The sequence below is a fragment of the Typopeltis vanoorti genome, chromosome 1 (assembly GCF_054136105.1).
Source record: "Typopeltis vanoorti isolate ZY-2024b chromosome 1, IOZ_Tvanoo_1.0, whole genome shotgun sequence".
Classification (NCBI taxonomy): domain Eukaryota; kingdom Metazoa; phylum Arthropoda; class Arachnida; order Uropygi; family Thelyphonidae; genus Typopeltis; species Typopeltis vanoorti.
In genome coordinates, this window is record NC_143549.1 from 126,403,580 (window position 1) to 126,419,198 (window position 15,619).

General features: G+C 35.6%; 1 protein-coding gene across 1 annotated transcript in view; it reads left to right on the forward strand.

Annotated features, from left to right (window-relative positions):
* The window catches only part of LOC150110404 (fasciclin-1-like), a 267,702-nt gene that overhangs the window by 189,467 nt on the left and 62,616 nt on the right, over nucleotides 1–15,619 (forward strand). Inside the window, exon 2 of the mRNA XM_090399191.1 lies at nucleotides 14,325–14,472. Within this exon, the coding sequence (XP_090255317.1) occupies nucleotides 14,325–14,472 (148 nt within the window). The remainder of the gene's footprint in view (nucleotides 1–14,324; nucleotides 14,473–15,619) is intronic.

Below are 15,619 nucleotides of genomic sequence, written 5' to 3' on the forward strand. Positions count from 1 at the left end.
CATGCAATAAAAGGAAAGCCTGTGAGATTTCTTATCTTCGTAGATGAACTGCTTTTCGATGCCTCGTACCTTACGTGAGCGTGCTTTGTTAGTCAAATTCTATTATCAGCGGAATAATAATGCCAGTGCTTGTCTTCCTGATTTTCGGCGTATGAAAAATTTACGAAAAGGACCGATTAGCGTAAAAAACTTACGAAAACTGATTCGGCGATTTGAAACTACTGAAACTCTAGAAGTGCAGGTAAGCAGGGGACGCAAACCAATCACCAACAAGTTGAACAAGTTGCAACTGCTATTGTGGAACAGGAGATGCTGAATGTGCAGGGTATCAGCAGTGCACGAGCAATATCCCGGCAAACGGATATCGCATACACAACGGTGTGGAAGATCCTACATTAGATGTTGACGTTTTACCCCTATAAAATCAGTCGTGTTCAAGAATTGCGCCCTGGTGATGCGACCACACGAATCGACTTATCTTTGAGATTCTTAGCGCACATGGAAGTGGACGATGCATGGCCGTGGCAGATTTTATGGAGTGACGAAGCGCACTTTTATTTGAACGGCGATATTAACACGCGCAACTGTCGCATTTGGGCTGCAACTAATCCACATGTGTCTGCAGATGCCTATCCACTCGCCCAGTCACAGTGTGGTGCGGATTTACGGCATCTTTTATCATCGGTCCATACTTTTACGAGGAAAATCGCCAAAATGGACCAGTGACCTGTTCCGTCAATGCTAACAGGTATACCAATATGCAGAACCTTGTGGTTCCACAACTGCAACAGAGAGGATGTCTCTATTCGACCATCTTCATGCAGGATGGTGCATCATCCCACATCGGACTTCAGGTACAGCGTGTTTTGCGACAACATTTCTCTGACAGAAGAATCATTAGTCGTGCAATTCCCACGCCATGGTCACCGAGATCGCCTGATCTCAATCCTTGTGACTTTGGGCTGTGGGGATTTCTTAAAAGCATTGTGTACTTGATACAATGCTTTTAAGAAATTCCAACTTTGAAAGATCGAATAACGTTACACGTGAGACAAATCAGTTCCGATATGTTGCGAGCCTCTATAGAAAATGTCGTGCACCGTATGCAGTTCCTGGAACATCAGAATGGTGGTCATATTGAACCGCATTTGTAATTAACAATAAACGTCATGAAATTGATGTGTGTTGTCTCTCATTTACCATTTAGTCATTCATTAGTCACACCTACTAAAATTAATTTGGCAGCGCCAAAAATTCCCCTGTTGGCGACTTTTGGTACTATTTTCTTTTTCATTAAATCGAATCCCCATGTTCCACTGTGTACGTCTACCGAATATTGGTGTGTTTTGTCCAATACATTACTCGCTAGAGGGCTCTGAACACTTGACGTTATTTTATAATCACCCGATATATAGTAGGTATATATTAAATACCAAAGATTATATATATATATATATATATATTATTATTATGTGACATCTCCAGGGAGTCCAAAGACTCATCGAAGAAGAGTGTTCCAACAGCATCGAACGATTAAATCCCTTCCAACTACTAGCCGCGCTCAAACTTGCTTAATTTTTTGCGTGAGCCATTAGGCTCTACCAATTGACCAACCTTTTCTTTGGATAATGAAAATATTAACCTGCTGTCATTGTACGTTACCATTTACCAAAAACGCTTACATTTAAACCAAATATTTGGATTGGCTTTGCATTTTCTATATTAATTCTATTTTGCCATTCATTGAAAAATCCGAGATAATAATTTAACTGTAAAATTTCATTATGAAAATAGATTAACGAGAGATGGCGCCACATGCAATCGTCTACAAAGCTTCCATGAATATTTCTTAGTTATGGAATGAGTATGTATTTTATTTATTTATTTTTATTTTTTTTTTTCATTGGGTTTGACTATCACTAGAAACGTGCGTGATAAATCCTGCATTTCTATGAAGAATAAATTCCATTGAGAATCGAACTGAGGAGATTTGTTGACTTGACTTGAAATCCAAAATAGACTTCAACTGAGTGTCTATGTTTGGAATAGTTCCAGTATTCGTAAAGATTTTCCTAATATTACTCAAGCAACCGCATCAAATGGATATTAAATACTTAATGAAGTTTCTATGTAAAACATTATAAGATAATAGGAATAGGATGCCTTCGGGTCGAATGCTACGACATCATCAGACCTTGTCTTTTCCTCGAGGGCCTAAAATCGCTCTTCCATCGCACACTTATAATAACAACAACCTTTTTTGTACTTTGCGGCGTATTTTCAAATTCCACACACGCACTACCTGCTTTCGTAAAAGTGCTTTCGGATACCAGAGTCCTCGTGAGTTTAGCAATGTGGAAACTTGGGTAGACAATAAATTACCGTGAGTAACATTCTCCTTAATGTCCTCCCGTTGATTAATTGACCCTCGGTTCTCGAAGGCCAGAAAATGACCACGAACATGCAGTTTTTAGATGGAATTGATGTTCTAATAATCATTCGGTCGGAAATCTTGCGTATAACAGGCCGATGATTCTCGATGTGTCATCTATCCACCGTTAGGAAATTTGTCAAATATAAAAATTGCCGCGCTATCGGAAAAACTAAGGCGTCTTCTACTAGCCATGGTTCCTTATTAAATTTCTTAATCTCGTCGAAGAATCTTTCCTTTGAATTATGAGAAAGAAGGAAATAGCTCTCTGCCATGAATCCCATTTCATCTTATGACCTCTCTCCGAAAGAGGTCGTTGTCTTCTTTTGCGAAGTCCTTTAACAAACCCCTACAGCTCTCACCACATCACCGAACCTCCTACTTTTTTTTTTTTGGCCTGGACATAAGAAATTCAATTAAATTTCTTCTTGGAAAAATTAAAAAAGAAACAACAAAAAACGATTCTCTGTTTAGATGGATGTCTTCCAAAATCGTGTTGGAGCCAGTTTTATAAAATGTGCTGTTCTCGTTTTTCTACAAAACGAGATGGGTCTGTAGCATCCATTGTATCCTGAGATCGACTTGGCATATATTTACTAAGCATTTTGTTTTAAAAAATGCGTGTAAAATTAATATTTAATTTTTATATAAGATATTATATACCCGTTTTTATACTGAGCCAGATTCAAAACTTTCCTGAGAGTTTATGAGAATATATTCCATGACATTGGGAGTTGCCTCGGTTTACACTACTTAAAAGACACGCATTCAACTCATTAGCTTGTAGATTTGCCTTTTATTAGTGCTTAACAGCCATCTCACGTTTATTGTTTTAGCAATATTTGATTATTTTATTAAAATTACGGTTTCCTAATTAGCCGTTATCAATTCCCCATTAATAAAAACTCAAAATGGTGCAAACTTTATTCATTTACTTATGATTGGATGATGGTTACGCCCTCAAATTGACTTACCCTTTAAAAATGCATCTGATTTTTTAAGTTAATATTTCAATTAATGCTTAAAATAAATAAATAAATAAATTACCTAGTGTATCAGAACCTGACAATTTTTTCAGATTTACAAAAATCTTAAGTTTTTTTTTTTATTTCTGAGGAGTGTATGCTAAACGCCATCAAATCAACACCCTGAAAATGAAGAATTTTGAAAAGGGATAAAATTACAGCTGGAAAGTCCGAGTCGTGATATTTCATTCGAGGCAATCACCATAAATAAAATGATAAATTTAGAAAGATTTAGAAGTGTTTGAATTATTGATGAACAACAGTCAGCTTGGCATTCATTTTTCTTATATTCCAAATCGGGTTTGCCGATTTTTGAAAACTAAATTCAAAATTTGCATAAAAGTATTTTGCAATCACTGTCTACTGTTAGTAAGAAAGAACTGAACCCCTGAATGAAGTTTATTATCCGCGAGGAATATTCTAATTCTTAGGCAATTAAGACTAAGAAATTAATCTTGCATCGACAAAAAGGATCATAGAAGTAAAGTCGGTCGGAGGAGTCACACCATTTAATACTGATCTGTATGCTATTATCATACCCTATAACTAGATAAACCGTCTGTTTATTGCGTATTCTAAGATTTAAAAAATAGTTCCTCATTCCTTAATTGAAAATAATTTAAAACTTCACATAATTTCCATATTTCGAACTGAAAATGAAAGCTTCGCTAATATTAAAATTAATGAGTCATAACAGCCAATCTGCCTGATTAATTACTATTGGTTTACAACACGTTTCACGAAGTACGTGATTAACAATTGCAAGCTGGAAAACAAAAACAGATCATAATTAAATAAATATTTAACCACGTGCTATTGACATATGGATCAAAGACCTTTCAGCGTTTGCTGATATAGCAAGCGGATTTCATTGTAATCTCTTATTAGGTTTTAAACAATTAATACTGTTCAGTTACAACAATGCAACACGCGCCACAACAAAAATTTCTTTGATTGTTTTATTTTATTGTTAATTTTGAATTATTTATGAATTAAATTTTTCGTTGAGCTCTTCTGTAGAGGAAATTTTTAACACAATAGTTTAGTGTTCGCTTACACAGAGAAAAATCAGTAAACAAAAAGAACATTAATCTTTAAAGAAAATAATGAAACAGCCACTATAGACATTTCGTCCGGATGGTATTGATATGGATTATTGATACAGGGAAAGCTGAATGCACTGTGCATAATAAATAGCTTCTTGCTGCTACTGTATTTCCGCATCAGCATCACCTGTAAGGGATCTCTGACACTTACGGTAGAAGGGAGGTTGCTATTGAAATATCGAATATAGACTAACCTCTCTAAACAATATGCGATATCTTCTTTTTTTGTGTGTGTGAGAGTTCGCTAATGGAGCTGGAGTTCTTTAACTTCAAAATCAGACCGTGTCGAAAATCTTCGGCCCTTTTAATTAGTAAATTCTCCCTTTTGTAAATTTTAGCTTTCTTCTGCGGCTTATGATGCTGAACGAAGAAACGTTACCGACGGTCGACTTGCGTCTGTATGGAAATTGATTGAGTCCTTTTTTTTTTTTTTTTTTTTTTGTGAAACGCTTAGTTACAGAAGACAACTGCACGTGAAGGCAAAGCTAGTTGATAAAGGTGTCGTCTGCTTGCCGACGGTTTTTCTCTTTTTTTTTTTTTTTTTGCAAAAATCTCATCTAGGAATTAGCAATTTAACTAGGCTACTTAGTATTCAGATGAGGAAAACATTTTACTTCCTTCCATTTTTTTTTTTTTTAATGAAATTTTAGGAACGTCGAAAGTTGAGTATTAAGACGGATATCAGAGACAGAAAAGAAAAGAACAAAAACAAAGCTTTGACGTCAAACAAATTTTTAACTTAAGGTAACCGGAGAAAGTTCCAAATAATGATTCGTAAAATTGGATAAAAAAAAAAATTCCGTGAAATATAAAACTGGGAAAAAATTTAAATATTGTTGATTCACAAAAATAGGAAGAAAAAAGTAGAAAAAATTCAAATTAGAAAAAAAAATACGACGAAAGGGAAAGACGCATCCATATCTTTATTATATTTACCGTATTCTGCGAAAACAGACGTAGTTGGTATTTACTGACATCTTCAGCGAGGTTAATATCCTATGGAGACGAGGTTAACACACAAAAATGGCTCCTTTACTGTCCGTTTATTGGTTCTTGAAAATACTTACTAACATTGCATGAATGCCAGCGTATTCATTACTCGGCAGCGTCTTTTATAAGATTCTTTTCTCCCGGATCCAAACGACTTGTAACGTTCCTTATAATGCATATGAAGGAGCTCTTTTGTGTATTGCTTTACGTTAAGAGAGCCACATTAAGAATTAATTCGCACAGAACAACTCCGGATATTTTTGGCTGCCTTTCGCTTCTTAGATGGAAGGTAGAGGCAATTCCTGATGTTGTAAGACGTCATTTCATTTTCGCGCTTGTCATCATTCAACCCCACCGGGAAGGGGAAAGCAGTGAGGGGTGCAGATAAGAAGAAGTTCTGCTCTATGTTCGTTTATCCAAATACAAAGATTGCTTTTTTTTTTCGTTTGAAAGAAGGAACTTTAACCAGAACGAATCCTAGTCTTATCTGAAAAAAAAAAAAAAAAAACTTTAAAATTTACGAATATGAATTTCAAGTGTAAAAATCGCAAGTAACTTCGAAAATGTCAACCGCACGCAGATTATTGAATTATACATCATTCTATAATTTTAAAGGAGTGTTTAAGGGCCAAAACTGTGTAATTGGGAGAAGACCCGATCAGGGCCTCTGGATACTGAACGAACGAGGATGGGCTGGTAATTTGGGATTTAGCCGAACAAATTGTATTCTTATTGGCTTAAACCACAATATAAAATGATGGTACAACATGACAGAATTTCGTGCCAGTTGGGGCGTCACCCGGTTAAACAAGGCCCCCATTATTTTCGTTAGGCAACCACGGTGAACAGTGAAAAGTCAGCTGACGGAACAAATCCCCAGAACACGTTCTAACTCAACGTCACCAGAGTTCAAGATCGGTACTATCAACATAAGAAGCCTGAATGCCAAAGAAATGGAGCTAGCTGAGGAATTAGATAAGTACCAGATCGACAAAATAGGGGTGACTGAAACAAAAAAGGCAAAACTGGTGAGATCTTTCTGAGCAATAAATACAAAATGTTATATTCAAGCCATGACAATCAAGGAAAAGAAGGAGTAGCCATAGTATTCAACACAAAATACGAGGCTAATCTTCTTGAATGGCAGGCAGTCTCCAGTAGAGTAATATGGACAAATATGAGAATGGGGAACTGGACAATGAGACTTATTTGTGCCTATGGTCCCACAGAAGGTTCTACTAAGGCAGAAGTGGAGAAATTTTTTGATGCTTTATAAAAAGCAACTGACACAATGAAAAAGGAAAAGTTGGTCCTTGTTGGGGATCTAAATAGCAGAGTAGGAAATGATTGTGAGATATACAAAAATATTTTGGGAAAATTTGGAGAAAAGAGCAAAGCTAATAATAATGGCAAATATCTGTTGGATTTCTGCTCAGGACATGGACTGGTTATTACTAACCCCATGTTCCAACATAAAAATTTGCACAAATTCACACGGAGAGAAGAAGCAAGGAAAAAGGAAAGTCTCATTGACTATGTTATTGTTGATAGTGATGTTTTCTCCCTGGTGCAGGACACCAGAGTGTACAGAGGATTTGAAATTGGAAGTGATCACTATTTAGTCTTGAGCAGGATAAAATTGAATTTCACATTGAAAAGAATAACACGTAAGAAAGTTTTAAAGCGAATCAAGGTTGAGCAGTTTTCAGAGGTGAACTGTAGACTCAAATACACAATCATTGAAGAAAAAAAATGAAAAAATTTGAAAACAGGAACCAATCCTTGGAGACTCAATGTCAAACCCTGAAGAAAACTCTAATTGATTCAGCCAGAGAGGCATGTGGTGAGGTTGCTTATAAGAATAGAAAAATCAGAACTCAATGGTGGACTCGAGAAGTTAAAGAGGCAGTGAAGGAAAAGAAGAAAGCAGATCAAAAGTTCCTGGCAAGTAAGTCGACTTGTGCACTCTCTCTCTCTCTCTCTCTTAGAGAATACAGAGAAAAATGTAAGAAAGCGAAGCACTGGGTAAAACTAGCTAAACACAAGTCATGGGAAGACTTTGGTAAGAACACAGAAAATAAATATCAGGAAGGTAGCAAAATATTCTGGAAGCTGTTGAAAAAGTTTAGAAAAGGAGGAAAAAGTACTCGTGCTGAAAAGTCTACCGTTTGGATCCACGCTCTTTCATGGCAATACTCGAAGGTAAAAGCAGTACAGGAAGTGTCGGTTAGTCTTTAAAAAAAAAATAATTAAATTTAAAAAAAAAAAAAAGATTGAGAGCGGAGAAGTTGCCCATAAAAAATTTCGTGCTGCGTATAAACAGAAACGTAGGAAATAGAAAGACGCGAGCAACAAAAGCGGTGATTCTGATTATACTCAGAATTCTGGAAGAAAATTTAATATTCGGAATTTAGAAACAGTAAAATTATCACATTTCATTCCTTCGTGTCTTTATTGCGTATGAAGATATGACGAAAAGAAAATTGGGAAATTACAGCTCTGCTGAGTGTCATTATCAACCGATTCGGTTTCGCTTGATTCCGCTTTTCATCGGCATAATGTTGAATGCCGCTTTTAGAAGTTCTGTTTCTTTCAATTTTTTTCGTTACTCATTCCACTAATGTTGGAATTGAGATTTCATTTTCAAATCAAAATTTAAAACCGGTTTCGGGATGATTTAAAAGTATAACTCATAATACAAAAGGATAGAAACAATCCATTTTATGATTTAAACAATTATTCAAAATCAATATTATTTTACTCAGGTTGAAACGTAGTTCCCTATGGGGGGGGATAATAAATATAATATATATTTCAAACTTAATACTGTTTGTTTCAAAGTTTAATATAATATATAAATAAAAATCAAACAGTACCGTTGGTTATAAAAATGGAATCCTTTGAAGCATTTCCAGGATATTTTTCTAAGAGCTTTTTTTCGTATGAAACCGACCGACTTAGACGAAGCTGGTCTTTTTCTTCCGACGCAAACTGCAGGTAAAGAGATGCAAAGGATAGACGTAACATACTCGCAATAAGAGACGTAATAATCTCATTATTATGGAATTAGTAGAAATTCGCCTTATTTATTTTGTGTTTCGAATCTCTAGTTTACAACCTACTTTACTACGTATATGAAACTTTATCGACTTTTAAAAAAAAAAATCATAAATGTTTTAACTATAAATAATTACTCCATTACGTTAAATTTGTGCTTATCATTTCTTCCAGTTCCATATTACTTCATCATTGCGATAAAAACAACTCCGTCTTCTATCTGATGATATTTGCAACTGTAGAACGAACAAACGAAAGGAAGTGGATTATCGGCGGACAGAATATTCGCATTAAAAATAACCGAGAATCAAATTACAAAAAAAAAATAAGTTTCTTCAAGTTAAGCCCTTGAAATCTGATACCAAATTTCGTTTACACGTTTCTCTAATATTAACTGCCTCGAGCATTTTCTTCCCTCCGTTTTTCATATCACCTTGGCAGGAAGATGATTATTTTTTTAAGTCCGTTGCTTGAAACTGGAGCATATCGTAGGATTTGATGTTTTTTCCTCCTTTACCTCTTTAATCCTTTGATATTTTTCATATTTTGTGAGCGCCATCAAACAGAATATCAGTGTGTGTGTGTGTGTGTAGCTAGCTAGAGAGGGGTTCTTAACTCTCAATGGGAGGTAAAATCCCTGGTCATTTCTGTATTCATTTTGAATTTTGAATTTCTACTCGTAATTCTCAATATTTTCCAGGGATTAAAATCGGTGGGTATGTAAGAGGATCCAATCTGCATATACTTTTCTTCTGCTTAGGCATGTTCATCCCAACAATAATACCGGTGAATGGTGATCGCTGAACCTTTCGTGAGTTTTGGATAATATTTCTATACAAAAAAAAAAAAAAAAAAAAATGATGATGCACGAATCTAAATCAAATTTCTGTGCTTTTTCTTCTTCGAAGACGTCTCAGTAATGCACTCGTATGAACAACATAGGTTTTCTTTTGACTTGTAGAAATCTGATTCCAGTTCCGCCAAGAAGTCAACAAATATTTCTTTCTTTTTTTTCTTTCTTTTTTCCCAAATGAAGTTGACCCCCCCCTCAGACAAATGAATTCTATTTTTTGTGTATTCTCGCTCATAAACTTAGCTGTTTCTACGTTAACCTTAAAATTTCAATCTTGAACATTCGTAGAATGGAGTTTAAAAAAAATAAAAAAAAATCTTTAAACCGCATTGCAGAATAGTAATATCAAGTTTTAGTTCCCTCACTCAGGCATCGTTCTCAAGAGTTTTTTTTTTTTCACGTGACGCAATGATATTGATTCTTGTGCAAAAAACAAGGCTATGCCATTATCCCAAGATTGTTTCAGCCAGGTTCATTATATATATATATATATATATATCCCTATTGTTCGAAGGTTTCTTTTTAACCTAAAACATTTCGGAAGAGATGTGTAAAGTAGGCCCACGGGCGCCATTAGATCTGCCGAACTCATTTTCGCCGCCTGCGCAGTCTCAGTGAAGGAATTAGCATGCCAATGTGCGTCGTCGTACTCAATTCACACAATGGAATTTTTTTTTGGCTGCCAATAACAATTCTTTTTTGTAACCAGTACTGTTCCGATGATTAAAAAAAAAAAAAATGCATTCACTGCAAAGGTTAACAATGGCTAAAGTGCAAGATTGAGCGAAAGATTGATTTAAGTCAACAACAAACCACAAATGGATTTTCCGTTCTTGTTATGTAAAGTTTTGTGATGCAAAAAAAAAAGACTGTATAACAATGTGTCATTCTTAAGTCTTGCTTCTGTTGCTATAGTTACTACAAATGCTATACACAAACACAGAGGAGAGTAAAAAAAAACAGATTTTTATTTTTGCTCAAGTAATTTAGAACCATCTTTACATTCAAGTGAAAATAAGTAACCGTTTCTTTCTACTAGATGCGTGTCACAATGCTTAACAGAGGGCGCCCTTGTACCTCTTCCGGTGTTACCACTGGGAGAATGATAAATGAGAATACATTTGCAAGCTTTGCGAGTACGATGCCGCGAAGAACAAGATAAAAAAATGTGTAACTCGAAATGTAAGGAAATTATTTCCTCTTCGCTTACTATTATCCGCAGAATTTTCCCCCCATTCTTTCGTTCTACCCATTACCGCCTTAGCGACGTTGTCCTTTCCCAGCGTCGGAAAATCGTCGGCAGTGGTCTGATAATTCAGTCACATCCTTCCCACAACATCTTTCTTTCCGTGCGTGCTGTTGGAATGCATAATTTGTTTGTCGACCGTCGTGCAGATAAAGATGAGGCAATGACAAGGAAGAAAAAATAATAAAAATACTGCCGCATTCCTTAAGTAATGAGAAATATCAGAGGTAGACCTACTCCATGGTCCAGAAATCGTAAAGATATGCGATACAAATGGATGGCGAAGCAAGTAGGAGGTATTAAAAGTCGACGGAATGGCGAAGAAAAATTCAAAGGAATGTTTCCTGAGGCTATCAAATTGTCCTGATGTATGTCTTTAATATACTCGTCCAGTCGCAGTGAACTGGATATTTCTGGACAGATTGCATTAACCATGCAAACGTCGTTCTCTACATGGCAGTTTGTCTCGTAATAGAGTTGTTTTATCGTACATTTCGGGCTTCGTATGTTATTCGTTACAGTTATGAGCGCCATCTTGGATAATGAGAATAGATCTGTATACCTAACGAAGTTTTTCGGTAGCCGCTTATTGTCATTCTTCTCTTTTATCTATCCTTCCATCCCCTCTGTTTTATTCTCTCTTTTTCTCCTTCATATCGAGCCTTTATTCTTCCTCCCCCTTTTCTCTGTTTTATTACCCTCCCCCCTTTTTTTTTTCATCCGTTTTCGAATACATTACCAGTCGATCACACATACCATTGCCCCCATGGTCACAAAGAAGGGTTCAGTGGCTTTCTATTAAACACGTTCATTAAGAATAGAGTACGATGGTGTTGGATACCAGAACCGGGTCACTGCTCACCGTCTATGCTGGCAATTACAAAGTACAAAAGAGAGTACAAAGCTCTAAAATTCCATTCACTTCAACGTCAGCACTATTTTTTCATTATTATTATAGCGGACATTTTCTTTTGTGTGGTAGCCTATATGGGCAAATTCTCTCGGCTATCAGATGACTCAGCTACGATCTTTTGAGAAGGACAAGTTTGTCTCCCCCCCTTCTTTCCCCAACTCATTGATAATAGCAGAGAGGGATTGAAGACCAGTCCCTAATGTGGAGGCAAGAAAGAATAGAGGTTACATCAGCGAACGACTATCACTAGTCCATTTTACTATGAGAAATAATCTTTCTTGCAACTAACGTTTTGTGTTCTCCATTTTTGTTTGATGTTTTTTTCTATTGAAGACGAAATTCTCTTTGTATTAAATGTCAGCCATCTTAAGGGGGCATGACCTTTCCCGCATTTTTCAAGTTTTATGGTTTTATTGTTGATGCGATATACGAGATATACATCTACTAGTGACTGCCCACTGGTGCCTTATAGAAATAAGCATAAAATAACGAAGGAAAAACAAACAGAAAATATTAACTTATATTGGTTTCTTTCTAAAGCTGTCTCTCCATTGGATCAATTCCGTTTTATTTCGTTAAAAGATGAGGATCTGTTATCTAAAGCTGAACCAATGCTTTATTTTAAACAATATGTACTTCGGTCAAAAACGCACTCAATATTTTCCAGTGATACTTGCTATACTGAAGTGAAGCAGTTGATCCTTAACATTTTTATGTTTTGTTGCATTTATAAAATAGAAAGTAAGTTTATTGTTTCAGACCTAGTCATTTCATAACTCATCTAATGATGTATACGAAGTATAAACCCAAATATCTACAAATAAATACCTACAAAACCAGTTTAGTAGAGAATGGGATAGCAGGTTTAATAAAAGAGGAAATCTAAGTTAACCGAAGTTATGATAGATGGATTACTCTCTTCATTGCTCTTCTCAGAGAGATTTAGAGTACGTTTTGCACTGGCAAATTTTACTAGAAAACTAGTAAAATTATGCAGCCATTTCAGGTTTAAGTTTTTTTGTGAAGAATTGTTTGTCCTCTACTGCTAATAAGCAAAGCTAGCGAACCAAACTCAATAAGAGAGAAAATAGCCAAGTCCTGAGCTATCAGTACATGAGACGATATTCAAATCAATTTTATCTTATAGATCAGAAAGTTGGGTTTAGAAATAAAGCAGTTTGTCAAACAATAGAGATCCAAGATATGGGAGTTCATTACACGAGTGATGTGATGGCATTGATCTTAAGAATAATATTATAAATGAGTCCATCAAGAAGGAAGTTGATATTTCAGCATCGAAGAAAGTACAGTAAAAAAAAAGACGTGGAAGACTGGAGTCGGTTGATGCAGTTTAGGAATGCTTACAAGATCGCAATGTAGGAGGTGATTAAATCAGAGACTTCACAAATATTAGACCAATTTTGATAAAAGTTGAAGTAGTCATGAAATTTTAATTCCGTTTGCCTGCAATAACACGTCGCACACCTTTTAAGTGTACACATCAGAAAATTATGAGATGATGGAGTTCGTAAATGTATAATTTACATTTCTTTCAGTATCTTATTCAAGACAGAAAATTAATTCGATATTAGAATTCTGGAGCGCGAACCACTTAACGTAATGACGATTAAACAACATTCATTTGGAGTCATTTCGTCATTAAAATATAAAATTAATTACATAAATTTAGGATTTCAAACAATTTTTTATAAAAGTCATACCAGACTGAGTTCTAAAATTTCTGGTAATCCTTGTGTCTAAAAAATTGTTGTTTTGTGAGAAAACGCGTCTAAAAACATAATTTTTGATCGGAAATATGAATATCAAATTCCAATGTGGAGGAAATATAAATATTTTATAACTGTAAAGGAAAAATAAAACAGAAAAATATTAAAAATAACAAAAAAAAATATGGTTTATTATTCGTAGTAGTTGTAATGTCTAATACACAGGTGGCAGAGTTTTGTCTTCCGGAAAAGAGATTTTTATACCCGCAAAACATACAAACTGGCCAACACGACACATGCAATCAACGTTAACCATAGCGTCTTAGTTGCTTCTGTCATAATTCAAAACAACCCAATCGAAATCGATCCTATTATCAACCTTTCACTAGAAGATTTAAGTCCATCAAGGGTGACCATGGCATCAACTCACGAATTACTCAATTTGATGCATCCGACTTTAACAGTATGTGTAACCACCATTAGCTATGTTCGAGGTAGGGTTTATTTTTGTGAGAGAAACACGAGTCTTCTAGTGTGATTCCGCTTGAATCACATCAGAAGACTCATGAAGTCTTCATGATGCGATGCAAGCGGATTTGAGTTTTCATTCATGCCTGTCTGAGTTTTCCATTTCTTGAAAATGAGAATAATTGAATATAAAAACAATGTGCTTTGATGGATCCATTGTAAAAGATCCCAAATATTAAAGCTAAACATAATATCCATCCAGCAAGATATAGAGGATAATTTTTGTGCGGACGGAACCAATGAATCTTCTAAGATCAAAATGTCTGTGCATTTACTGTGTGAAATTTAAAACGTCTCTCGATGCGCAGTTGATAATTATCAATTATAATTATTCGTTATAGTGAATGACATTGCAACACGGTAAGGTGAAACGATGTTTAGGATTACAATTCTACTCATTTTCTTGCTTGTTAATCCTCATTTTAACATTCGTCTTTTTCTGTTTCAGTTTCATGAGAAGATTAAGAACGATGAAGTACTAATAAAAATCTTCCAGTTTTGGTCAGTAACAGTATTTGCACCAACAAATTTTGCCATAGAAAAGGACAATAAATTTTCTACGGGTAAAGAAAATAAGACAGTTTCCTATTACGTGGGTAAGTATTTTTTTTAAGCTTTTGCTTTAATTAGAAAATGATTATTAGTTAATACGAATTAAGGATTCCTATATGTCTTCCTCAACACACACACACACACGAATGGGCAAGTAATTAGTTTTATACTAAACAATATCTCGACGACGAACTAAAAGTCTTCAAACTTCGGTTAATATATTTTCGTTCTGTTTTCATAAGAAACAGAATATGGAAGAAAATTGCAAACGTGTAGATGCCGCAGTTAAGGAAACGTGTGTGAGAAAGAACAAAATCAAAGAAAGACCGAATATTGTGAATATTATTACGTATACACTCAAGAGCTAAAACATGACTTTATCAGCCTGTTTCCAGCCACTCGGACAACGGTTGGTCGAAAACAGAGCAAAGATGGTGGCGTTACTCTGGTATGCGGATTTCTCTCATAAACATCACTAAGTCTTCTCATCTCACTGAACACACCTTGATCCCTAATTGTCATCTGGAGATTGTTTCCATCAAATATTTCCCGACATGGTTACAATGATACCTTATGGATCTGGACTATTCTACAAAGACAATGTCCCATGTCAAAGGGCTCACATTTTGGAAACACGGTTCAAAGATCATACCATGCCTTCCGTGTGCCTCTCTCGCCGTGTACTTCTCCTGATTTGAATCTCATCTAACATCTGTGGGATCGTGTGGAAAGGAGTATCCACCGGTCGATGTCACTGCGTCACTGGCCTCCTGTTATTCTGCCTAGTTGGTCCATACTGTCTCAGAATACCCTCTGTAATCTACTGGGGGTTCAGTGCTACGACGGGTGCTAACGGTTATCTCTGCTCAAGGAGGTCATAATATTTTGCCTCATCAGTGCATTTATCTCCATAGGATGATCTATTCTAACCCTTCCGATTAAATCACACTTTAATTCTTGTAGCCAGAGAACATGAATGCTGTTGTCAGATTGTTTAAACCATGCTCCCTCCAGTACATGTGCTTTCTTGTACGTGCAAAATTGAGCTGCATATTTGATTTCCTTTCACTCCAGAGACTCCCTAATTTTACAAACAGATTCCATTTCTAACATCTTTCCAAGAAGTTTTTCTTTATCAGTCATGAACTTCTTTTAAATTTTCACGCAGTTCTTCAAAACCCTTTCGCTGTT